Source organism: Coturnix japonica, chromosome 4 (genome assembly GCF_054131305.1).
Source record: "Coturnix japonica strain WE chromosome 4, WE-NBRP24, whole genome shotgun sequence".
Lineage (NCBI taxonomy): Eukaryota > Metazoa > Chordata > Aves > Galliformes > Phasianidae > Coturnix > Coturnix japonica.
The window spans coordinates 83,447,892-83,473,374 of record NC_140666.1 but is presented as its reverse complement, the minus strand read 5'-3'; the positions used below and the strand labels follow the sequence as shown (position 1 = coordinate 83,473,374).

The following is a 25,483-nucleotide window of genomic DNA, read 5'->3' as shown; positions in this document are numbered from 1 at the left end:
TGCAGCCTGCGCGGGGATGGAGCGCTGCAGTCCTGGCGCCCGCTGATGAGATGCTATCGGGGTTGCCACAGCAACGGGAGGATGCAGCCCCAGCAGCTTTGACTTTGCATAAACTGACAGCGGGTTCAGCTGGGGACGAGGCGCTGGGAGCTGCTGCCTTCCTCCAGCTCCAGGAACAGGCGCAGTGTTCTGAATCCCTATAGCCACATCCTCTGGCCCCAAAGCTTTGTGTTCCCCACTATGCACGCACCCCAGCTTTGATCCTTTTTCCCCCCAGGTCAGCCAATGCACACAGGGGTTGTTTCCCCTGCCCATCACTTCCCCCCAGCTCCCTCCTCCCTGCCCTGCCCTGTGACCTCTTCAGTCCTTGATCTCCTGGACAGAAGGCAGAGACTCTCGGCCAAAGCTCCTCTCACAACCAGGGCAGCCACCAGGTGAATGGCAGCCACATCGCTCAAACCTTATGTTGTATCTTTGCCTGTGTAGCACCCCAATAGGAAGGGAAAACCACAGTGCAACACAGTGCTGAGGATCTTCTGACAGGTACAGCAGCAACATGAATTTCATGAAGGCAGCCCTTTGGGATGAAGCTCTACTCTTCATTTGTTTATCAAAACCTTAAGGCTGCATTATTTGCCCATAAATACAAAACATATCAATTTATCTGCAATCCTAACCCTGCGTGCAGACATCCCATTCATTTTTCCAGCTGAAAACAAACATCCCAGCGACGCAGAGCTGTAACATTTCAGCAGTGAAATGGCATCCCAAAGCACTGAATCCTATGGGAAAAGAATCCCAAACCCAGCGCCGTTCCATCAGGCAGGTGGACAGGCTGGTGCTGGCACCGCCACCCCTCTGCGGCGGCTCCTTTCCTTCACACTATTTCCAAAGTGGGCAAAGTGAGAAATAATTAAGGGCAGTTTCCTCGACAGTCTGGCAGCTGTCACTGCACGCCAACGGACCCAGAAATGAAAGAGCAATCCAGCACAGGGAAGTAGAAAGTCCTGACATTTTAATTATCTGAAGAGATTACAAGATGAAAGTCTTCCTTGAGGCAAATGTATATTAGTATTGATATAGTCATTGTGCTTTTCAGTAAGAGAAATAGGAGTCTGTATTTACATAAGAAACTATAGTGTCTGAGATCTTTAAATATCATATTTATGGAAATGATTCTGAATTACAGCATTTACAAAATAAAAACAAGCTTGAATAAATATCCAGTCCATTAAATAAGACTTTTTTTTTCCTCACAGAAGCAACTTTTTTTGTGCATATTTCTTACACAACTGAAGTTTTTGTAATTTTATCCTATAAAAGAAGCATTAAATTTGTTGTTTTTTGTTTTTTTTCTCTTTCTAAAAATAAAACTGCAATAATCATTGCAATGTGAAGCCTGAGATTTAAGCCTGAATAAGTACCATTGCTTGCACCACGCGCCCGCCCACCCCGCGCTGCTGCAGCCCCGCTGAGCGCTGCCCCTCCCGCTCCAGGATTCTGCTGAGGGAACGTCAGGGAAAAACAACAGGAAGTATCCATATCAGGTGAGGATATAACACGTTACAGCCGGCCTGGGCTACAAACAGCATCGTACAGCTTGTGCGTGACACGCCAGCCAGGTGAAGCTGCTTCAGCTGATTCAAAATGGCAGCAATGCCAAAACATGACAGCTTTTGATGGCTCATTAACGCTTAATGTAAAACCACATCACGAAAGGAATGTCTGCAAGGTAAAATAAAACCAAAGAAAATCACCCCGGCCACTTTTGCTTTGTCACTTGGAACAAAGAGTTCTTGAGCATGACACTGCAAACAACTTCCCCCATCTCTTTCTTGAAGTTATCGGTTTGAAACACACCGTGTAACACTGCATGTCAGGAAAGGGGATAAGCAAAGAGCTCTTGATCTCCCTTCCTCTGTAACCACAGCACACAGAGCCTTGCTTTTAATGTGGCTAGCTCAAAGCTTGTCCAGACGGCTTTGAAACCTCAGTGCTCAGGGAGCTCTCGCTGTAATAGTTTACGCAAGATCATAGCAGGAATCCATGTGAATCTTACTTCTTTCCTCTCCAAGTGGGAACAGGAATGAATCCCTGGTGTTTCAAACAAATACAAACAACTCCCAATTTGTTAGCATATGTGAAGCAGCAGTATGCAGTATTTTGCACGGTTGCTCTGCCAAACGTGGTCAACACGAACCCTTCTCCAACTGACCATTGTAGGACCTTTCCAGTACATCAAGTTTGCCTTTTAAAAATCATGTTAAAAACTTGCATGGGATAAATCATTTGTCATAATACTGAATTCCGCTGCTAAGCTCTTCCAAAAATCTGCATTTCGATAGTAATTCATGCATTTGGTAATCATCTCCTCTGAAGTTCATTTTGTTAAGTTTTAGGTGCTGACACAGAAAGCAAAGCTCTGTCTCAGAATTCTCTTACCAGGATTTGGCATAAATGATGCTGATTATAAACAATTCCAAAGTCTAAAAATATGGAACTAGGAGTCATAAATCTTAACTTTTAGAAGACAACTTGGAGTTGTTACTCTGCTCAGTAAGTGAAAGGCAACAGCAGTGTACTGCCTCAGGACCTCCGGTGTGAATCCTATGTGATTCAAAGGAAGTTTTGCTTTTAGAAATACTGAAGATGGATTCAAAGCATTTTGCTTTAATGAATCCTGCCATAGGTACAAAACTCCCAGTGCTGGGAGAGTTAAAGTGCAACGGGAGGGAGAGGGCTGATGCCCACAGCCATGCTGGGGTTGGTGAGCACATTCTGTGTCCGAGCTCTGGGGCTGCTCTGCTGTGAGGAACTACTGAACCACCTGCTCTGTGCTTAGCATGACAGATAAGCAGCAACGCTTGTTCGGTTCTCTGAGCCCTATTTCTTTTCACGCAGTGCATTTGTTCTGCATATGGCATCGTAACATTAATGTTATAAATTTATGGAAGACTGTACTGCAGCCTTAGAGCTACAGACGCTTCATCCTTCCCTTTAGCAGCTTAGTAAAATGCAGTAAAAACCGTCTGTACAAAATTTATAACAATGGATGTCAATGCTTACACACCCTCACCCGGTCCCTCTTTCACATTAACTCTTGACTTAGGTCAAACGTATCGGTCCGTGTCAGACTCCAGTGGACACAGCAGTACTTTAATACATCAGATACCGGCTTTGTCACTATAGAAAGGAGTGACATGGAACATGTAACAGTGAGTGCAAACGCGGACAGGCTTCATCTGACCATAACGAGGTAATGGCGCAGAGTGGGAGGAGCAGCGGGAACAGAAGATCTGGAAAACAAGAGGGGATCACACTTGAGTTCCTTGGAGAATGGAGAGGGGAAAAGCTGACCTCACCTACACACCACAGCCACCCCGCATAGCTGAACAGTCAACAAACAAACACTCATCGCTTGAAATTCTTGGGCAGGAGCATGTGGCTCTCTGCAGGTTCCCCCGTGTCTGACCAAGTCGTTACCTTGCCACAGCTCCTGCAGTGGTGCTTCCTGCGGATGACCGTGAACGGAGCCTTGCAGGCAGTGCAGTAACTGCAGACTTCATCTGGAACCCAGTCAGGAGGATCTGTCAGAAGCACAGCAACAAAAGGGGAGATAAATCAAAAGGGAATAGCACCAAACATGCGACTGACGGGTCCTCCAGGGAGCAGGGTGGATAAAAACATAAAGACAGCTGCTTTCATCTAGGTCTCCCCAGGCACTGTGTGAGCAGGCAGGTGGGTAAGCTGAGGAATCAGGGAGGGCTGCCCTGAGGCATCCACCTCCAGGAAGAGCAAATCATGCTAAGGGCTGTGGCCATCCCCAGCCCCTTCAGCCTCTCTGGCAGGAAGCTGACTGCTCTTCCTACCACTAGGCAAGCAGATAATGAGCTCAGAGCCCAGTTATCGCTGGTAAATTATCGGACTCTTTCTGGCTGGCTGCCTTACCAGCAATGAAGCAAATACTGAAAGTCACACGTACAAGAATCACCAAAAAAAGAACCCCACCACTATCCCTAACTGCATGTCTCGATTGTTTATTTTTCCTGTGAGCTCTATAACCTCTCACAGAAGCCAAGCAGTGAAATGATTTGCTTTTGGCAAAGCAGAAAGTATTGGGCTCACTTCTGTTGAGCTGCTTCTGCCAGTGACAGGCTGATGTGACCCCTGGGAGATTAAAATTATGAGTGTAGAAATGATGGAGCCGATTGCTTAATTAGGTTAATAAAAGTCTAATCAAGGGCAAACCAAGTTCTATCCAGAAGGAATCCATGGGCACAGTGGAACACAAACTGCTGCGTGTATTTACCCATATGGGACTTCCCTTCAAGCATTATTTACAGTATGCGGCCCATGCAACTGCTGATTTATAAACCTGACAAGCAAAATCCCTGCCCCAAGAAGCACATAATCAAACAACAAACGGTATGGTACACTTAGTGCAGAGATCAAGTGGGCGGTATCTACAGAAGGAAGATAATTACATGGAAATCCAGCTCATTCCATTATATCTATCGGTCAGATGTAACTGACCAGTCTTCCTTTGTCATACAGCAACATGTGTGAAATTAAAGCTATGAAGGATAAACAACTCAATGCAGAAGACATTCAAAAAGCAGACAGAAAAACATCTGAACAGAACTGAACAGAGAAGAGTGCTCTAATGCCCAAATTCCTTGCAACAGAGTCAGCTGCACAGCAGCACACCCCGAATAGTAACACTTTGTTACATAAGGTTGTTTAACATTTAAAATGCCATGTATGCATTATTTGCTTTCAGTCACCACTCTGTGGGGAGAAATCAGCAGGGAAATGCCTCACCTAAATCATACACTCGTACCATGGTGAAGTAGGAACCTCTGGGGGTCATCAGCCCTGTGATGACCTATCAGTCCTTCCATATGTGACTTCCATTCAACGTAAAGAAAAGCTCCTTACACTGGATAGAGGCAGGATCTCCATTTTGGGGTTCTGCCCTTGCTCAGGAACGAAGCCCAGCCTGGACCTTGTGGTGACTGCAGGAAAATGAGGCTGGGAAAGATCACACAAGCCCCCGTGGTGACAGGGTCCCTAGGTTCTGCCTCAGGCTTTATATCTCACTCAACCTTGGGAGCAGCCTTCTGACTTACATACATGAAGGACTGAGTCATCAGGCTTTTTATAGAACAGGTTTTGGGAATATTCTCAGAAGAGCAGCCTCATGAGGGTATGGAGCTTCAGCGTGAGGAGCTTAAACCTCTGGCATTATCCTGCAGACAGGCCGGGAGCAGGACAGCAACACTGCACCCAAAGGCTTTTCCCATTACAGTCCTTCTTCGGGCTCTGCACACAGCAGCAGATGGAAGCATCCAGTCTCGGAAGCCCTGCCTGCCTGTGCTTCGGGGACTTGCAGCAGGCATGGAGGAAAGGTTCGCTTCTGGGCTAATTGGCCCTCTGCTTTATCAGGCAACGAGAGCTAAGAAATCTGCTGGGAAACAGCTAAAGACCACGGCAGAAACATCAAAGAGGAGGAGGAAGGGAGGGAAGGGATTAACGAGACAGAGTAGAGAAACGAATCTGAGAAGAAAACATGAAAAGCATGTACAGCAAAAAGGCAGAGAAAAGAAGTGAAATGAGTATTTTATTGAAGAAGAGTAAGTTTAGAGAAAGGAAAAAGACAACTCAAGATGAAATGAAATGGTGTGAAAACTAAGAAAAGACACAGAGAAACAACATATCCAACTCCAAACTATTCACCCATCTCCCATTAAGAGAGCCAACAAAGTGAGAAACTTTATGGTGTTTTGTTTCATTTTATACTGTAGCTTTTAGAATTCACCTTTACATGCCTCTGCAACCTCAGTAGCTCAAGGAGCTCACTCTATGCTACAGAAGTTAAGATCTCACATAAATCCAAAGCAGTGGAACTTTAAGGCAAAAAACGCAATCAGGACAAAATTTAGACACTAGAAACAATGTCAAACAACACACATGAAGTTATTTTGCTTAAATGCCTGCTAGAAAACTGCTGCAAGGAAGAAGGGTAACATCTGTGCCTCAAAGCAGGCTAAGAAAGCCTGCAACGGGATCCATCAGCAGCGCTGACTGAAGCAGCATCAGGATGCACTGCAGTGTATGCCTCAATGAGAGCTCAGTGCTTGTGGCAGCAGTAACCCTGAAGACTGAAAGATCAGAACTAAAAACTGAACCTGACTCTCTATGAGCATCCAAATCCAAGTTGTGGCACCGTAGAGCCACAGTCTGGAAGTCACGCTGAACTCTTACAGAAAGCACAAGTGCACTATGGCACTGAGACACAACAGAGTGAGGTGGGGAGAAAATATCCCTAGAGCTGTTGGAGCCTGCAAACTGCCTTCATCTAGCAAACCTGTAGACTGAAAGAAAACAAACACTTTAGAAAGCAAGCACACCCTGCTGAGCCATGAGCTGCCTGACAGCTCACAGGATCCCTCATCTTCTTTTTTACCAAATATCCCTCATGCAGAACTCCAGCTGGAAGCTCCTCCCAGATGGATGCATAACACTGAGTGCATGTTTACCAGCCATCCTTAGGAGGGCAGTTCTTGCAGCCTCTAGAAGTCGCACCTCTGCAGCCATCAATGTGCATTATCCTTGCTGCTGCAATAAAGGTCAGGCTGCCTTGCTGCTGTTCTCTTCATGAATGCAGGAATTGTGGTCCATGGTAAGTTCAGTTTTAAGTACAGAAAGCAGAGAACGAGAGTGACTTGACTTCACCTCCCACTTCAACCACCACAGAGAAACGAACCTTTTTGTCCCTCATGACATTCAATTTTCCACATGTCACTCTGGGTAGACTCCAACTTTTATGTAAGATTCCTTGGAGGCAATTGTACCACAGCAATCTTTTTGCTTGCTCAGTAGATTCAGCGTTGATTACAGCTGGCTTGAAAATTTTCAATTAAAATAATTTTCTGCTTCAAGAATATTATTTGATGAAAATTGGGGTGGGGGGAGGTGAGGGAGAAAACAGAGGTAAAGCTGATCAGATTCGAGGGCAGCTTTGTCGAACAGCTTCCTTAGGATGGAACCTCTGCACAAAGCTCGGGAGCTGGGGGCACAGCTTGGCACTTTGTCCCTACGGAGCTCTGATAGAACACAATCCTGACCACAACATGCTGTATCTGTTCTGGACAGGTGTGTGATCAGCAACTCACTCCATGGGCTAACTAACCATTACTAGGAGCCCCTTGTAAAACAGCTACCAACAACTCCAACAGCCATCTTCGGGATTTCTCCCAGAGTGTTCTGTTTTCCCTTTGCTTCCCTCCCCTCTTTTCTTTTACTCTAGTCTCTTCAGTATGGGGAATAAAACATACTCTGAAGCCGACATTTAAGAATTACATATTAGAACAACACACATTTAGAGCAAGTATTTCTCTAATGACAATCTTGACATAGGTTCTAAAAACTAGAATCAGCTGTAGATCTACACACCATATGCCAGCAGAACATAAAATGTGTATTCTGAAGGCAGAGGAAATCCAAACCCAATCGAAATCTCAATTATGTCACTGTGGAGACTAATGAGCTGGTGCCGTCTGGTAGTTATGGGGTGTTATCTCCTCTGCAATGAAGTCTCAAGTTCCACACTGTGCTGACAAAGAGAGATTGTATTCGAAAAGATAAGAGATCACAGGCAAGTTGCTAAAACTGAAGTCACACTGCATTACTGCAATGCTACCTCAAAACTGTGCAACTGGAAATCTCGTAACGTTGTGTGCATATCTGAGTGTGCTCAGCTGATCATAAAACAGCACCTCATCTTGGAAAACTTTATGCTGAATTCTTCTCTCGTGCAATGGAAGCAGAGCTGCTAGAAAAGGAAAACGTGACAAGTTATACGGACAGAATTTGTTTGGCCACCGAACTGTGCAACAGTTTAACTTCTTTCATCTAGCAAACGTCGCTGGTCATCACTGTAAGTAATAGCGCAGCCACAGGCATGCAGAGGACAGAAGAAAAATGGAAGCATTCAAGGGCTGACAGCTAATTCTGGGCTGATGGTGATTAGGCCCTGCACACACACAGTAGCATGGGCAGGTTTTCTTGACTCTGCGACTTCATACAGCAACATGAGCAAGAGCTCGAGCTACGGGACCATAAATTACTGAACTGATCTAGTGCTGCTGATTGGAGAGCAGCGAGGAGCTGCAAGTAGACAGAAGTGGGTGGGCTGTAAAGTTATGGGATGGGAGGGGATTGAGGAGTAAGACCGTGCTGTTGTGCAGCAAACAGATGCTAACGCCAATTGGCACAAGTAGTTATTTGTACCAGCAGGCAGAGCACATGGATTGTGGCTGGAGTTATAAGCAGGTGGTAGTGAGCAGGGCAGCCCTGTATAAACAGGAGAGGAACAGGGAGTGAAAACAAAGGTATGGCTGCAGAGAGCAGTGGGATGCTACAGTTCGTTCCTGGAGAACAAACACCTTTGTAAAGCTTTCTGGTTTTCCCTGAGAAAACCTTTTCATTTCTGAAAGTCTCACGCTTATTCCTAGAACAGGTACACAACCCACTTTGTCAGCTTGCCTGTACCTTCATGACATTGACACATTCAAATACTCACCTTTCCTCAGTGAAAGCAGGGACTTATGGTTCATCACATTTACATACTGATAAATAAAGGAAGATGCACAAATCCTTATCAAAACAAAGAAGTTACTGTGTATATATAAGAAACTGCTGGCAAATACAAAGTAAATGCTGTGTTGGGACTGAAATCAAGATCTCTGACACACAAACTGCATAAAGATATCACATTTCTATGTTTCAAATGAAGTCTCCGGAAGCAACATAGCCCTGACCTAGTTGAGATATGCTTAAAGTAGGTTAACTGAAAAGTAATTTTCTTCTATTTTCAAATACAAATGTTTGCTTTAATCTCAAAACGACTCACGTTGCCCACTCCCAGTCCCAAATGCCTTGGTCAGTTTATTATCTGACTGGCTGGACCCACACCAGAGCTTGGGAACTTCCCAATAACCTTCTCCCTGTGCTGGCTGCAAGGCCACCACTGGCACAGGGATAAAGGCAGTACCACAAAAGGCCCCAGGACACACAGCCCTCCTGTTATCACTTCAGAGCAAGTACCCTGGCATCCTTTCTACTAGCAAGGAATCCAACCTGCTTGTTTCTGAGCAGCTGCCATTACCATTTGCTCTGCATTTGTACACTGGACTTTGTACCCACTGGTCACCTTCTCCATCATATGATCAGGGCATATTTTATTACATTAAAAACTACTTATGGAATATAGCATGAATTCATCTTATATTCTAGGAAAATATATTGCATTCTCTCTCTTTAAAAAACAGAATGCTTTTTACAACTATAAACTGTAAATACACATGCTTCCTCAAAAAAAAAAACCAAAAAAAACCAACCAAAACCAAAAAACACCCTGGAGCATTAGGAAAGCAAAGATGAATATATAAACCACAGGCTCATCTGCACTTTTGAAAATGAAAATGCTTCTGTTTTGGGATGCCAATTAATCTGTAGTATATTGTATTTCAGCCTTCAGGAGGTCACAGGATCCAATTCTTATACTCTTGCCAGTGTCAGTTGGCTCATAATAAGCATTCATATTTGTTTTATGACCCATACAAACTGGTGGGTTTTATGTAGAGTAAGAATGAGAAATCTGACAAAAACAACTTATCCATTTTTATAATCTAAGTAGAAGCTGGAACCTTCAGGAAAGTCTTAACACTTCATTCTCTTGTTTGGGTTTCTAGGCTTGGTTGTTGTTTATTATAAATTAACATTGTTTGAATACAATCATATGCATCTGGTACTTGCAGTAAGAGAGTTATATTCAATAGCTGGAAAGAGCTTTCCTGGCAGGTAGCTTGCTGGACTTTCTCTGTTTGACCCGTGCTCGTATTCTGCCATGATGGTAGAAGAAAGGAGCTTACCTACAACCTCACCTGCTTTAAACTGCTTCACTTTCTGCTGAAATCATTAAGACTTTAAGTGTAGAAATGATGTTAAAAAAAATGGACATAATTAATTTTGGTGCAATGATGTCAATAGATTGGTGCAATGATCACAGACTTTGCACTGAACCCATTTACATGACAACTGCAGTGTATTCCTGTTGGTGGCCTGTGGCCCAGCTTTAGCCTGAAGGATGCAGCCAACAGGCTTGCTGCAGCAATTAAGTAACACTGTCAATGCAGCAAAGGTTGTCCAAACCACCAAATAACTACACATGTATCCAAACATCACCCAGCACAAGGTCAGGGGCTATTGCTTTCACAGTGACCTGCAACAATTATATATCTGGGGAGGTGACACAAGGTGGGGAGGAAAGCATGTATCTGTGAGGTTAAAATACTGCTGCAATTGTCCATCTCAAGCAGGATGCCTCAGAGACAGCAAAGATTGTATCCCATTAGCTACTGCTAAGTATCTCAGTGATATGTGATACAGGTGATACAAGACTGCAGAGCTTTGCTAGCGATGACCCATGTATGAAAGGACAGAAGTCTGGAATGTACTGGAAAGGGGACAAGATGGATGTTTCTAACAGTTCCCACAAATGCAAGAAAATTACCCACTTCAGATGCTCCTTTCTGTAGGAGCATGGCAAAACATGGTGCTAAGACAGCCCAGCTGATTCTAGGATCCAAATTTACTTATTCAAAAGGGACCTGGATTATCCCACGAGGCTTTGCTTCTGTCCCACTGACATACATGAAACACATGCTATTTCCAAACACAGTTGCTGGCAGTGATCTGTTCTGCTGTAGTTATCTCCATATGCTACTGAAACAGCAGGGTGGGTTTTATCATTCTCAGAGGGCAGGGACACACCTGATCTACACTGCCTGTGTGCTGCAGGGGCTATTGGAGCTCTCAGTATGTAACTGGGATTACTGGGATCACCAAAGATTCCCCATTACCGCACTCCAAGACAGCCAGTCATAACATCAGCTAAGCATTGAGACTGATGTTCACTGTTCCAATAAACAGCATCTCAGCTCAGCAGCTGTGCTTCTCCATACACAAAACCTTATCATGATAAGCTAAAAGCCTTAAAAGCTGAATAGCATGCCATGGAAAGGAAGTGAATTTGCTTTGAGGAAATACACATCCACTGTGAGGAGGTTGTTCAGCACCCTGCAGTTCAGAAAAACTTGCTTTCAGTTCTGGAAGTCAAATACACCGACAGCATCAGGCATCGATTCAAAACAAAAGAAAATGAACCAAAATGGTAGGGAGTGAATCATCTCTTGCATTCTTTCCCACTTCAGCCTGTATATGGCAGATATTTTGCTTAAAGATTTGTTCCTCACTGTGCCTTCTGTCACATTCTCAATTATGGCACAATAGAAAAATCAATTAAAATTATTCTGAATAGTTCTTTACTTTATCTGCCCCCAAATCATCTTCCTCCAGAAGAGATAATTTTTCCACAGTACATTTTACATAAATTAGCCCTGCTGCTCTAAATAAATAGATTAGATTTGAAATCCTTTAGCCTGTAGCTTCAGAAGGGGGGTTAGCAAGCTATCCGTGAGTTTCAGATGAGCACAACTTACAAATACAGAGCATTTCTTTCAAGTCTAATCCTTAAGGTTGTTTTTTTCCCCCCAGTGTTTCTGATGTTTATTATCAAAGACATGAACTAACATTTCTTGACTGTTGGTCAACCCCTTCTACATACAAGTTGAGATGTACGTTGTTTATCACTCACATCATCCGGGATTCAAAAACTGACTGGAAGAGCAAAGATGTACATTGGCAAATGGACAACAACAGAACAAAGAAAAAGACCTAGAAGATCATCTAGTCCAACCATTGGGAAGTATTGGAACCTCCACATCCAGCTGAAGACATAAGAGCTGCCTTTAGATTTGGCTGCACCACCTTACTTACAGCAGTACACCCTACACAGCTGTCTGAGAGCAGTCACACACAGTGTCTCCTGCCATATTTAAGTCTTTACTATAGAGAACCTCCTTTCACTTACAGAAGCAGTCATAATGGCTGTAACAATCTGTAGATCACAGAGTTTCATGAGGAAGTTAGAAAAAATTATTGAAGACATATATACACAGTTTATCATCTCACTTTGTCTCTAAACCACAGACTGACAACATTTGATATTCCCTTTCCAGAGCCAAACTTAAAAAGAGTTGTCTGCTTTAGTTTTTGTTTTCCATTTCAATGTGGATTTTTAAAATTTCTTTTTATTTTTTTCTTAATTTCAGTATTGTCTCATTTGAATTCTCAGAATAAAAGGAAGTACCTTCAAAGTCCCCATCTCTGGCTTTTGCTGCAAGTTCTGAGGATGATATACTTTCTTGACATAAAGCACAGTCTTCCAGTGCTGCGTTTCTTAAACCCTGATTAACTGTAAAACAAAGCAAAAGGTACAAGAATTCACATTATTCCAATTAGTAATTGAAAGACCGAAGTTAGGACTTCAAGGATTAGATATCGGCAGAATCAATACGTAGCTTCTTACACCTCTTGCTCTTTCTTCACCCTGACATGCTGAAAAAAATCTCCTGAATCCTCCCTTGAAACAACAAGAGCAATTAAAGATATTGTTACAAGACATACAGCCCCCTTACTTTCGGCAGCTCAGCTGCATCCTATGTTTCTCAGCTTTTAACTTGCATACTTCATGAAGTAGATAAAAGCAGAGATTCTCCAGGTGTATCATGCAGACCACAAAGAGAAACAGCACCTCAAGAGTCCTTGACTTTCATTCACTTATTTTGTTTATACTTACCCTTGTTAACATGCTTTCTTTTTGAACCTAACAGTTCATCTACTGGAAATTATTCCAACTAAGTACCACTGTGTACCATTTATTTCCTAGTGGTAATTCCGTAAACCTTCAGTTTCTTCATTATTTCCATTTGAAAATTCAGTAGGTCTCTGATCCACCTCCTTCATTTTTGTCCTACCCCCTTTTCTTTCTTGCCAATGAGAAGTCAGTCTCCTTACACATCAGCACCTCCTGCCTCCACCAAACGCCAGGGAAGTTTCAGCTGCACATAACTGAAGACTTCAGTGCATGTTATGCACTATTCCACTGCACTGTTGAGTTGCACTGGAGTTTTTTCTGCTGAATGTAACCAACTTTTAACTTCACGTTCTTCATAAAATCTCCAGGGGGGAAACAAACAAACAAACAAACAAAAAAACCCAACTACAACAGAAATACTCATGGAAACATGGAGAAGTGGAGAAGGGGCCAGAAAAACTTTTCTCTCTTGAGGAAAGGAAGGAAAACAAAGGAGCTCTGATTACCTTTAGGTGCTGACAGGTGTAATCGCAACAAGGACAATAGTAACTGCAGTATTACTGAGATGGCATAGTGATTCTTAGGTAAATTAGCAGACTTGAGTCTTTGAAAAAGAAATAATCCAAATGGTGATAGGGAAAAATGAATAGAATTAAAAAAAAAAAAGTCACACTGGCTGATGATGCTGTTCTGGCTCCTTTATCTGCATTATCTAGAATTCAAAAGAGGCTATTTTTTCTATTTTGAAGCCAAACTCAGCATTCTGTGATTGATATAAGACAGGTCAGATCCCAGCATCATACTGAGCATTCTCATATCTTACAGCCTGCTTTTCTTGCGTGGCTATTTAAAGTCCAGAAGCAAAACCAAACAAAACCACCAAAGAAACAAAACCTACCTTGCTAAAATAAAATAAAATGAAACAGGACCAGGAAAAATAAAAATTGAATCTGCGAACTCCACACTCTGCCTACATCACGTTATGGCCAAATAGGCTAAAAACATCCTTCTGTTATACATGGAGCGATGGAAAAAAGCAGATACATTCTGAATGCTTTGAACATTCACTTTAACACATGCTTCGAATACACAGAATTCCAGTGTTTTCATCCTGTTTGAAGTCAATTTTAATGACTTGTCTTAAACTTAGGTAAAAGCATTGTACAGTGAGTCTACAGTCAGCACAGCTCTAAGGAAATTCTTGTTAAATAGCTCATATTTCCACACGGGGCCACCAGCAGAAATTCACTACAGAGGCTGTTCTAATCTGGTTACCTTTCTTTTGCTTTTCCTTGTCTTCTGTTTCAGGCTTGGTTGCCATCACTTCAAACAAGGTCTTCAAGATGCTTCGCAGATCACTAGCATAGTTTGTCTGCAGCTGGTCAGCAACTCCTGGGAGTTGGAGGAAAAAGACAAAACATTATTAAACTATTACAACCCCCTTAAAAAATTACATTTGTTGATACCAGTAATGGCCTGGTATTTGTATTTGAAAGATCATTAGCTCATACCAGTAATAAAAATGGATGATTTAATTAAATTTGTTTTCTTTAATAGCCAAACCAAGTTCTGGCCTTTATGTTAGCTGTGATTTGAAACACATTTTCCTTGTCATTTTGGCAGAAAGGGGACGTTCCTTCTGTGTCAAAATAAAACAGCTGCCTCTTACTTCTTTCCCTAAAGACACAGGGCATCATAAAGAGAAGGAAGCAATACAAAGGCAAATCCATTGCATGCCCAAAACCTTCATCATTATAGGTCTAAGAGGTCTGCATCTCTGTGTATGCCAGTCTTCATGAGGTACCAGGTTTTTATGACTTAAGATCCAGAATACAATGTTCTGTTGTTTCAATCTCTAGTCTGTTCTAACATATTTTTATAAAACTTAATAATAAATAGAGTATTTTTTACATTCAGAACAAAAGGATGCTCTCATACCTGAGATACAGACAAAAAGGCGGTGAATAAGATCATTGCTGCCATGGAATCTGGATCTGATCTTTTCTCGGGTGGCAATTTTAGCAGCCTGCAAAGCAAGCTGGATTTCTTCCTGATCAATGTCATCGGATGAACAAGAACTAGTCATTAAACTGCTGTTGGAGAAAAAAGGCATAAAGAAGAAGAGCAATGTAAAGTCCTCACTTGGTTGATCAGAACGTTCAGCAAATCCTAGAAGATTTATTACTCAGGCAATACTCTACAGCAAACAAGAACTAATTGCTATAAATTCTTGCTGAAGGTAATCAACATGCAATCAATCACCATCATGTTTGATTTTCACTCTGTGGCATATTTGCAAAAAAACTTCAAAGCAGAAAATCATTTGTCTGTATTTTATTGCATTTCCCTTAGCTATTTCAAAGCACAGGACTATTTTTCACATTAACTCCCACTAAAAGCTCTGTCCTGAGACTCTAACTCCACCGAAAATGCAAGAGGGGAATGTCAGCCTAAAAATAAGAAGGTCAGTTCTGAAATCCGATGAGAAATTTACTATTGTGGGATTTAATTTGAAAAAAAGCATTTCTGAATTACGTTACCTCAGAATAGTGAGAAGAGAATCCAAATATAACCTTACATAAAAAATGGAACAGGTGATAAAATACAATTTACACAGTAAGGAGAGATTAGTCTCTTTATATACCTAAGTATAGAGATTGCTGAAATGTCAAACTATGGCAAGAAAACGGCTCATCAACTCCAAAGAGATTAATATGTGCCATCAGGTGTCTACTAGAGGCTTAACCCTTCTATTTCAAAACCAGATGCACGGTTGCTAGCAATTTCCATCACTATCACTTTAAAGAAAGGAGAGCTTGAAACAACCTGAGGCTACAGGAAATCTCTGTGAGGAATCCAGATTCTCCAAATATCAGGAATTCCCTAAACTGCTTGTAAATCAAAATACATTGAAGAAGGAAACAGTTAGGACAAATGTAGCACTTTGCCAACAAAAGAACAACCCTGAAATGGGAGTAGAGCATGGAATGCAATCACATCGGAGTCTTAAGGAGTCACTGTGCTGACTGGAAGGAGAAACTGCCCTCTCACTCTATTACATTCAAAGACAGAAGAACACGAAACAATTTTTCCCACATATTGGAGATAAAGTAATCTCAGCAATGACTACAGGAAACCAGAACGTTTTACTTAAAGTCATACTTAGGCTATCCAGAACTCAAGCACTCCTTACTATACAGACAGCCACTATGAAAGGAAAAAAAAAGAAATAAAGTTATTGACCACATAAATAGCAAGCAAGAGGAAGGATGTAATTGCTAATGCACTCTGAGCTCAACCTGTAAATTTTATTAAGTGCTGAAGTACTCACAAAGCAACAGATCCCATCCCTATGACAAACAGTTATTGCAGGATAAGACACAGGCAGCATTTAGAAAAATAAAAATAATTATAAACAAAAAATTATGGAGTATCGCTTTGAAATATCTCCCTGTGAGCCATATAGATAAACCTTAAAATGCAGAAATGAATTTATTAGGCCATGCATCTCAAAAATCCCAGTAAAAACAGAAACGAAAACACATAAATACTAGAGATTCATTATTGATAGAAATATCAATGGAAAACATGTAGTGCGAGTACCTCAGCTGGCTTCCCATTCTTTCAAATACTGAGTGAAGAATACACTTAAAAGAAACTCATTTCTGTTCAGGTCTCCATTGTTATTAACAATTGCAAATTTATATAAAAAGATGCTGTGCTTAATGTTTAAAGCTCCCTTAGCAAGTTGACTGACCAGATTCATTGAAGATACCGAGAACATGAGAGTTCCTCCTCTCAGTTTTTCCTTTCCCTTTCTGTACAGGATAGTTGACATATAAGTGGGTGTGTATATATGTATACATATGTATATACACACATACATATATATATATATTCAACAGCAAATCTGTCAGTGTGGAAAGATCTGTATTGAAGATGATGAAAAGGTCATGCAAGAATGGGGCATACAAAGGAGTAAACTGAAACGTACTAAGTGCCAAGATGACACCCTTGGTTCACAACAGCATGGAGTTGGAGGATGGTCTGACTGCAAAAATACTCCCATAAACAGACAAAAGGGTTTCTGTCTACCTCGTAACACGGCCAGATAAAGTCTACCCGTTGTTTAATTATTTTTTCTTTTAAAGAATCAGTCTTGCACCTGTTGTACGGTAATAAAGTGCAATGGAATACTGGTGGGTATGTACAAGCACTACTGTGATACCACCATCTGTCCCTGATGTCATGGGCCAGCATAACAACGTAGGAGGCATTACTTTCGGAGCAGCCCTCATATTTAATCGCAACACTGCAATGTCCCTGGAAGTCCCACTCTAAGCCATGTAAGAATCACTGTGGCACTGTAGAACGAAGGTCAGTATGAACTACACTAGCATTCACAACATACAATTCACATGCACAGACCTATCAAGTATGATTTCAATACAGAAGAGATTCAGGATAAAAAAATGGTATTTTGATTGTTTGTGCCACTGCCAAGTGAAAAGTGAACATTCAATAATAATTTAAAGCTAGACCTAAGCATCATTACAGTTAGAAAGAAATGATCACTCTGATTTACCAATATGACACAGTCAGATTTAGATCAGAAATGACTCTTAAAGAGTGACTAATGACCATCTGTTCTTTACTTGGAAATACATCTTACTCCTAAAGAAGGTAGTCAGAAAATACTGCAGACACAGTCAGAAACACAGGAAGAGCAGAAACACAACACTTACGGATACACAGCTTCTCTTGCAACCGAGTATTCCAAACAGCAGTGATTGGATCTATGCAAAGGTTAGAGAACTCTGGATTTTTAAATTGACAGTTTAGAAAGCAAACCTGATCTATAGAGTTTTGCCTACCTTTAGCCCATATTATTCATTTACACCATTTTTATACCTTTAAGAGGAATGCCATTCCAACCAGGCTTATCTAACATGCATAATTTGGATAACAACTCTCATGTGATACCAAGTGTGTAGGAAGCTTTTCATTAATGTCAGGCTGTACTGAGATTTACAATGTTTTACCATCAGTATCTGCAGAAATATATATCACCACAGAACACAAATAAACAGATTTAAGAACCAAGTGGCTAGTGATGCCTATTTTTCTACCTTCTCAGCTGGAGGTAACCCCCTGCACTAAGCAAGGAATTACTTTATAAAGAGATACAACAGGCACGGAATTCCCTTTGTGAAATGCTTATTGTAAAAATGCTCATCATGTATTTATTTCTCACACTGTGAAAACACTGCAAAGATAACATGCCAGAAGGTGAATGTGAAGAATGGAGACGTTATGTCAAAAGTTGATTCCAAACAATAAATCCACTTATAAGTTATAAAGGAACTGGTAGATAGAAAAAAGCAGCTTTACACTTGACTTACATTTACTCAGCAATTTAAGATGACTCTCCATTGATCACATTATAAGAGCAGCAGGGCTGTCTCAGCGCACCACAGCTTTCTCGCTAGAACAGCTGCCTGGTCTCAACACTTGACCGTGAAATTTAGTCAAATAAGCACAAGCAAACAAAAGCCAGTAATTCATTGTACATAGAATTGCCTTTCGCCCATGAAACCAATACAATTCACAGCTTTTAAATTCCAAAGCTATGTTAAACAGTAATAGACACACAGTGGGGAGCAGAGATGTGGAACAGGAAAAGTTATGACTGATATCTCCAGAAGGGGCCAGTCGTATTAGGTAACCAGCTGTGATCCAGCATGCTTTGTGTTCCATTTGCTGAATCCATCCAAAAACAGTAAAAGCAGCAAAGCCTAAAACTGAGCAATCAAACCCAACAAGACTCAAAGTCAGTCTAAAATGAAATACTTCATATTTATTCTCAAAAAACAGGCAGTGCCAGTAGAAGTCTGCAACACGTCATAGATGCTTCCTTTCAGATTTACTTGGTTCACAAAACCTAAAATCTGTTCTGCACTGAATGCAGAACATAGTCTCTCAAAGACTTCTGCATTACTCTTCAAATCGCTGAGTACCTTAAGTACCCATTAAATACATGGCAGAATGGATAAGCACCAGGTGGTCACTCCTCGCAAGGGAGAAAGAAAATCCAACGTATCTATTCCTCTACACACAGCACAATTACATGGGCAGTTTAAAAAGGAAAGTAAGACCATCCCCTGTGCTTCTGATCTCATGCAAAGCTTTACACAACAACTACTTTTCAAGTACAGATTTCAGAAGATTGTCAGATTTGCCTTTAAATCAGGAGGGATCAAATTCCAACAAGACAAACTCAACCCAACTCTGTGAGCAACACTACAAATGTTAACACACAATTCAGCAACTATCCTGCTCCGGTCTACAATATTGAAGCGTTTTTTCTCTCTCACCCAAATTCTCTTATACTTAAAGTAACAAACTCCCTTTTGGCAGGCAAGTCTAAAATTGTCTGAATATTGAAAATTGTCTGATGCTAGAATGACTTGGGTAACTGCTGCATCCATCCCACTGATGCCTGCGTAGGCTGCAACTGGAAACCCCACCACTGAGCTGCAATTATAACTCTCTAAGCTATTACTCTTACTCGCTTGCGCACTTCAAGAGTGCCTGAAGGCTGCTGTCAGCATCATGTTCCGTTCTGCCAAAAGAACAGACGACTGCTCCAAAGACCATCTGAAAGATCACACACAAGAGTTGGGGAAAGGCAAAGGTTGTACACATGAGAAATGACAACAGGAAAATGATAGGGGTTTGAATAAGAAAAGTGTGATTTCATATAAGAAAGAAGAAAAAAGATTACTAGTTCCCGTGCTGCATTTTGCGGTACCTCTGCTATTTCTTTTCAGGTTATCTAAAAAAACAAAATTTACAATAAACAGTAGGCAAAAACTTTTTAGTTTCTAGTTTTGATATGATTGGGAGGGAAACCATGATGAGATTAATGCCTCCTTACAATTATTTTAAGTGAAGTGGGTGGCTACACACTCAATTGTAGAGTCATTAAAACCAAATTCAGAACAAGTCTTATTATTCGGGTAATAGCATACACGTATTTTAATCAATGATCTCAGAAGCTACATTTAAAGCAGACTAAAAAAGCTTTAATTCAGAACTCTATTTCTTGACTTTCCACCCTAGTATTATACTTAGGCAAGAGGGCTTTTTGTGTTCAATTTCTTACGTATTTTCCCTCTATTTTAAGAGAGAAGACAAAAGAGGGAAAAAATAAAAAAAAAAAAAAAGCCTTAAAATGTTCCCAAGTCTTCAAAACTTTATTGCCTTGAGAAATGACTTGTACAACAGCATGCAAACACCTCTAGCAATGACAGCTTAGCTGGGCAAGTGACTGCACTGCAGTATTAACACATATATGACCCATGCCCAGCCCCACACATACAAGGACACGTGCTATAAGCCTCATCTGCTGTCCACCGTAGAAGAATTTTACTACCACTGTAAGACCTGCAGAAGCTCTTTCTTAGCCTTTTTCTGCCCCAGCTGAGGTGAGCAGACTCAAATAAGTAATTTGGCAAACAGGGTGATTCAATGTTCCAACTGATATCTTCAACCAGAGAAAACTGAGTTTGAAGTCAACAAGAACAACCTCTATCCCGCAAACCTGGCAGCTTCAACAATTACCTGCTCTACTGGAAAATCAGCTCGGATCCTTCCTTTAGCTCCTCAATCTGAAGAGCACTGTAGTTGTTCATACCACGCTGGACTTCTGTAAAAGCCCACCTGTTGAAGCACCATGCTGCTAAGCAGATCCATGGTAAGGAACTCTACCTAGACAACTGCTCTGTTCAAACTCATTACCACTCCAGACTGGCTTTTCAGAAGAATGCCATGATACTCTAAAGTGGGAATTAAAATGAATGATACTGCCAGGCCAGGAGTTACTGTCTTGGATAATGAAGTCTTCCAGAGAACATTTTTTTATTGGTTATGGATAAAACATCTACAGGAACAAGGACAAATTGCTTAGAGCACGAGTAATCAGTGCAGCTGCTTTCTTACCATCAAATTAAATATCAGGCACTATAATTACCAATTTTCTTAAAATTTAAACCAAAAAAAAAGAAAAAGGATAAGATCTACAAGATAAGAACACTAAAATTCAAGGAAAAAATAGAAATGAAAACATAGGAAGTTAAAATTGTTTAGGTTCTACTATGGTTTTCCTAGTACCAACATGATGTTCTGTTTCTAATGCTTCCCTGTAATCAAACATGCATTTATAGCCCTCAAATATCCACTCACATTGCAAATGAAAAATAATGAGATTAGAGCACAGAAATACTTAAACTTCAAAAATAACCCCGGACTGTAAAAACTGAGAGTGAAAAATGGAAAGAGTTAAATGCTTATGAAGAAATGGTTTGTAATACCAGCTCTGGTAGCTGTTATGACAATAGAAAAGCAGCAGTCCCAGCTTTTCATGCCTTATCCAGGAACACATTGCCCTGGATTCTTGATGTCAGATACAAATATTTCCAGTGACAAAGTCATTTCATACAGCTCTTCAGCAGAGTCCTCTGTAACATGCAAGCAATTACACTGCACAGCTTAACTTTAAATTGAAGTAAGTTCCAGCAGAAACTCTCCAGTTATAACTGCTGTGTGTGTGTGGAAGACAGAGATGGAGAAGAGGCACTGGAAAACAGTTTGTAGCACAAAGAAATCTCAGTGACAGAGAAGCTTATCAGCAGGTTTTCCTGTCACCTCCTTCAGTTCTCACAAAAGGTTGTAAAAAACAAAGAGGTGAAACATTAAGGCAATCAAACCCCATGGGAATTCTGTATCCAGTCATGGGAATCAAAGCTGAGAAAAGCTAATCACAGTATTAGATGGAGCTTTGAAACTGTAATCAAAAAATACCTCTCTCTTCATTTCTCAGCTTCAATGCTGCAGCAAGTATTTTTACTTTCAATATAACCTTGGTTTTAGGCATTGCTAAAGAATTCAACAACTTGGCAGCCTGCAGTTGCTATAGCAATTTTGGTTAATTACACAATCTCAGGAGTCCCAAACACGCTTTTCTAAGTTTTCTGGGGGCATTTAAAAATAATAATAATAAAAATCTGTAGAAGAAAATCTAATTTCTGCGAGGCAACAATCTTTGTTTCATTTGAAGCATAGAGAAAACTGAGTGACATTCAACAGCAGGTTTTACATGTCAGTAAAATGAACATAATTTTCAATCTGGCCAAATTACTAGAAATGGAAATGACAATTGAGCTACGTAGGAACACAAATACTGACCCTTTACGATCACTTTGTGCCTGTTCCCAGCCAAACATGCTGGCTGGAATACAGCCCCACAATGGCAAATGCGGGGCTACTTAGCAATTTTGCTAGATCAGACTCCTTGCCTCTGCCACTGATGCTACTCGGGTTAAAATATTGCCTTATTTCACTTCTTTTACATGGAGAGTAACACATTTTATATTCAATTCACTTCAAGCATATTGGGCATTTTAACATCTTTACCACTTCACTAATGGAAGAACAAAACAAAACAGAACTCAACCAACAAACAACTCCCAATTGTGTTTGTCACCTTCCCGCCATAGCAAGCACTTGTTGACAAGTTGTTCACACAAGATGCCTGGTTCACTCCTGGAGAAAACAAAATCTGCACCAACTTCTTGTTACTCAAGACAAAGCTATGCATATAATTCACCTAGAATTATCTTACAGCATTTCCTATAAAAGGGAACGCTAAGTTTAGAAAATGCTGCGCTGTTTGGAGCTTTAATTTTTGTCTTGCAGGGTGAAGAACAAGACAGCATGAAACACATCAAGAAGGATGCTGGCAGTGAGAAACCAGAGACATCTGCTACACTCACATATGCCTCACTGACTGAAATAAAGCAAAAGCTGACAGACCTCATCAGCGCTGACGGGTTTGTTTTGCTGGTACTGCTCAGCTGGTTGTTGGGGTAAGGGATTTAGCTGCAAAGCAGGAAGAGTCCCCACAGCAGCCTGCTTATGATGGTATTAATATGCATATTAATTGCCCTCACACTGCTTGAGTGACAGAGCTATACAAAGCAGCACAGATCCACAATGTTTGAAACATGCACTGAAAATACGCAGCTCAAAACCATTATGAAGCAATACCATCTATCAGAAAGCATTTACTTAAGGTACAGAATCCTTTCTTGTCCTACAACTTTTCCCACTGAGCTCTTTATTTCTCTGATTCCAGTACAGTATTCTGCAATTATTGTCAATCTTCTGCCAGTTACAGAGACATTAAGGTTGGAAAAGATCACTAAGATCATCTAGTCCAAATGTCAATGAGCAGCCTTTCCGTAAGGAGGAAAAAAAGGAGGGAGAATCTACAGAAATTAATTGATCCAATCAAAAATGCCCACCAAACTGAATTCTGAATTCACCAGTTATCCTGTACATCTTAAACGAGTGCAGTGGTAAAACTGCAAGAGGGAAGACTTGGGTACACAGTAAATCAGGTTGACTGTGACTGACCAATGGAAACACATTGGCAGCACATTTGTCATCCTCCACACTACCACCTCCTTGACCAACCCCAGGAGCAGCTGCCATCTCTTGTGGGCAAATAATCTGTGCTGTAGTTTTCATAGGACAGATTAATGGTTAACACTGGACCACAAGATGAAGGAAATGATTTCTCCTTCAAGTCCTGCTGAACAGCTCAGTTCTGTTGACTTCTCATGCACTGAGTTCTGCTGAAGAAAAACAGTGTTTGTAAAGAAAGGTCCAGCCACAGGTGCTGGCTGGCAAGGCAGCTCCCTGCAGCCTCTGAAGCAGACAACCAAAACCTCATCTTTCTCATTTGTATACTGAGATAAACCCTGTTTCACATGTATATGTTCATTCAAACAGGGATATACTGAAATTATGCAATACAGTAAATGATATTCAAGTACATCCAGCAATCTTGGGCTTGGCCCAATGCAAGCAGATACAAATACTCTAACAAACAGACAGATAAACGTCCTGCACTAATTGCTGGCAGAGTCTTGCTGCTTTGGCACAGGCTTGAGCCACAATACACTTTAGATACCTCCCTTTACAAACTGTAAATAACACAGGCTAAAAATTCACCACCAATTCCTGTAACGACACAAAAACACTACAGAATACTTGTAATTAAGACATGGGGATATGCCTCAAAAAAAGGAATAAGAAAAAATAAAGGAAAAAAAAGTGACCAGTGAAGGCATTATTACATCATTAAGGTTACTTTGGAAAATTAATTTTAATGTTATCAGTTACTGACGTATCATAGCCTCAAAATGAAGAAGTAGGCTTTTCCATGCTCTTTAGGCAGGCAAATTACCTGAATGCAGATTTGTTGGTGTTTCTTCTTCCTTTGCATCATTTTTGACAAAGAACTCCAAGAAGGCTTGAAGTCAAATAATTCTAGTAACTTGTTTTTCTTCTGCCTCATTTTTCCCCCCTCATTATTCCCCAAACTTGTGTTTCATGGTCACTTTCAGCACCAGTCTTCAAAGAACTTTGGTTCATTCTTAGTTTTAAGCATATCAAGTTGTCTCATTTGGTTAGCATTCAAATAGCCTTCACTTCAGTTTCCACTCAAATTAATGGCTCCCTCAGAATCCTGCCTGATAATTTTAATGCATATTGAAAGCTGACAGACAAACAAATTCCTACAAACAGCTTATTTTAAAATGCCACTGACTTTCGTGCTTCTGACAATGAAATGGATAAGCTCCCAGCATTGTGCAGATGTACTAGCTGCCTATTTACCATCAGTCACATTAAAAATTGCATTTTTAATAGCATTGGAAGCTATATTATAGTTATCCGGCATGCAGCTCTCACATCACTACAGCATTAAATGGAAAACAAAACCCATGCTTTCTAGAAAGGCAAGACCTAAGACAGACATTCGATGCAGTTCAAGCCAAAACCTTCAGAATCCCAAGAAATTCTACATGGACAAATAAGAGGAAGATCACCGACACATTGTATAACTCAATGAAACATGCATTAAAACTTCTCTGAAAGTAGCTGTCTCTTAATTGCAACAGTGTTAAAGAGAATTGCCAGGGAAAAAAAGCATCCGCTGTTCAATAGGAAGAATATTCAGAAGTGTTGCTGTCACTTGATCGTTAAGTCAATGAAAATTTTCAACCAACCATAATGCAATACACAATTAGTCAAATCTGACTGTGAAGGGAGTTATTACCTCAGAGCGTATATGCTGGAGAGACTACATGTAGTGACAGAAACACTCTCATAGTCACTGCTGGAGATGGAGCTGAGGGGGGAATCACGTAAGCCATCCTGAGAACTGAAAAAACATATGGAAACAAAATGAACTGCTGAAGAGAACAAAGGTAAAAAGAAAACAAAAACATGTGGGTTGTCATTGATTATACAGAACTAAGAGTAAATTGGCAAGTGTATTTTTGTTCCTCTGTGATATGTACCTTGGGTTCTTCCCAAAGGGGCAGGCAATATGGCAAAGCTGGTGAGCACGCATCTTATAAAAATCCTCAGTTTAATTTATGACACACAGTTAAATCATTCAGAAAAGAGTAAAGGATCTTGCATTTTCATTGGGCGCCCACACTGTTTTAATCTTATAACAAAGGCATAACATCACTGGAGGTCCATAACATCACTGTATGCTTCAAGGTAAGACTATCTTCATCAATAAGATCCAAGAACTTCTGAAATACCACAAGTTTGGTCAAGTTTTCC

At 40.8% G+C, this 25,483-nt stretch overlaps 1 protein-coding gene across 4 annotated transcripts in view; it reads right to left on the bottom strand.

The window, feature by feature from the left end:
- Positions 1-998: 998 nt before the first annotated feature.
- ZFYVE28 (zinc finger FYVE-type containing 28) overlaps positions 999-25,483 on the bottom strand; it is a 121,097-nt gene continuing 96,612 nt past the window's right edge. The window contains exons 9-14 of one of the 4 annotated variants that reach the window (XM_015862849.3): positions 24,966-25,070; positions 14,720-14,874; positions 14,057-14,173; positions 12,275-12,379; positions 3,484-3,587; positions 999-3,296 (exon numbers count right to left, since the gene is read on the bottom strand). In XM_015862849.3, coding sequence (XP_015718335.2) covers positions 3,165-3,296; positions 3,484-3,587; positions 12,275-12,379; positions 14,057-14,173; positions 14,720-14,874; positions 24,966-25,070 — 718 coding nt within the window. In that variant the 3' untranslated portion in view covers positions 999-3,164. The remainder of the gene's footprint in view (positions 3,297-3,483; positions 3,588-12,274; positions 12,380-14,056; positions 14,174-14,719; positions 14,875-24,965; positions 25,071-25,483) is intronic. The other 3 variants (XM_015862850.3, XM_015862851.3, XM_015862852.3) reach the window with 3 other exon arrangements.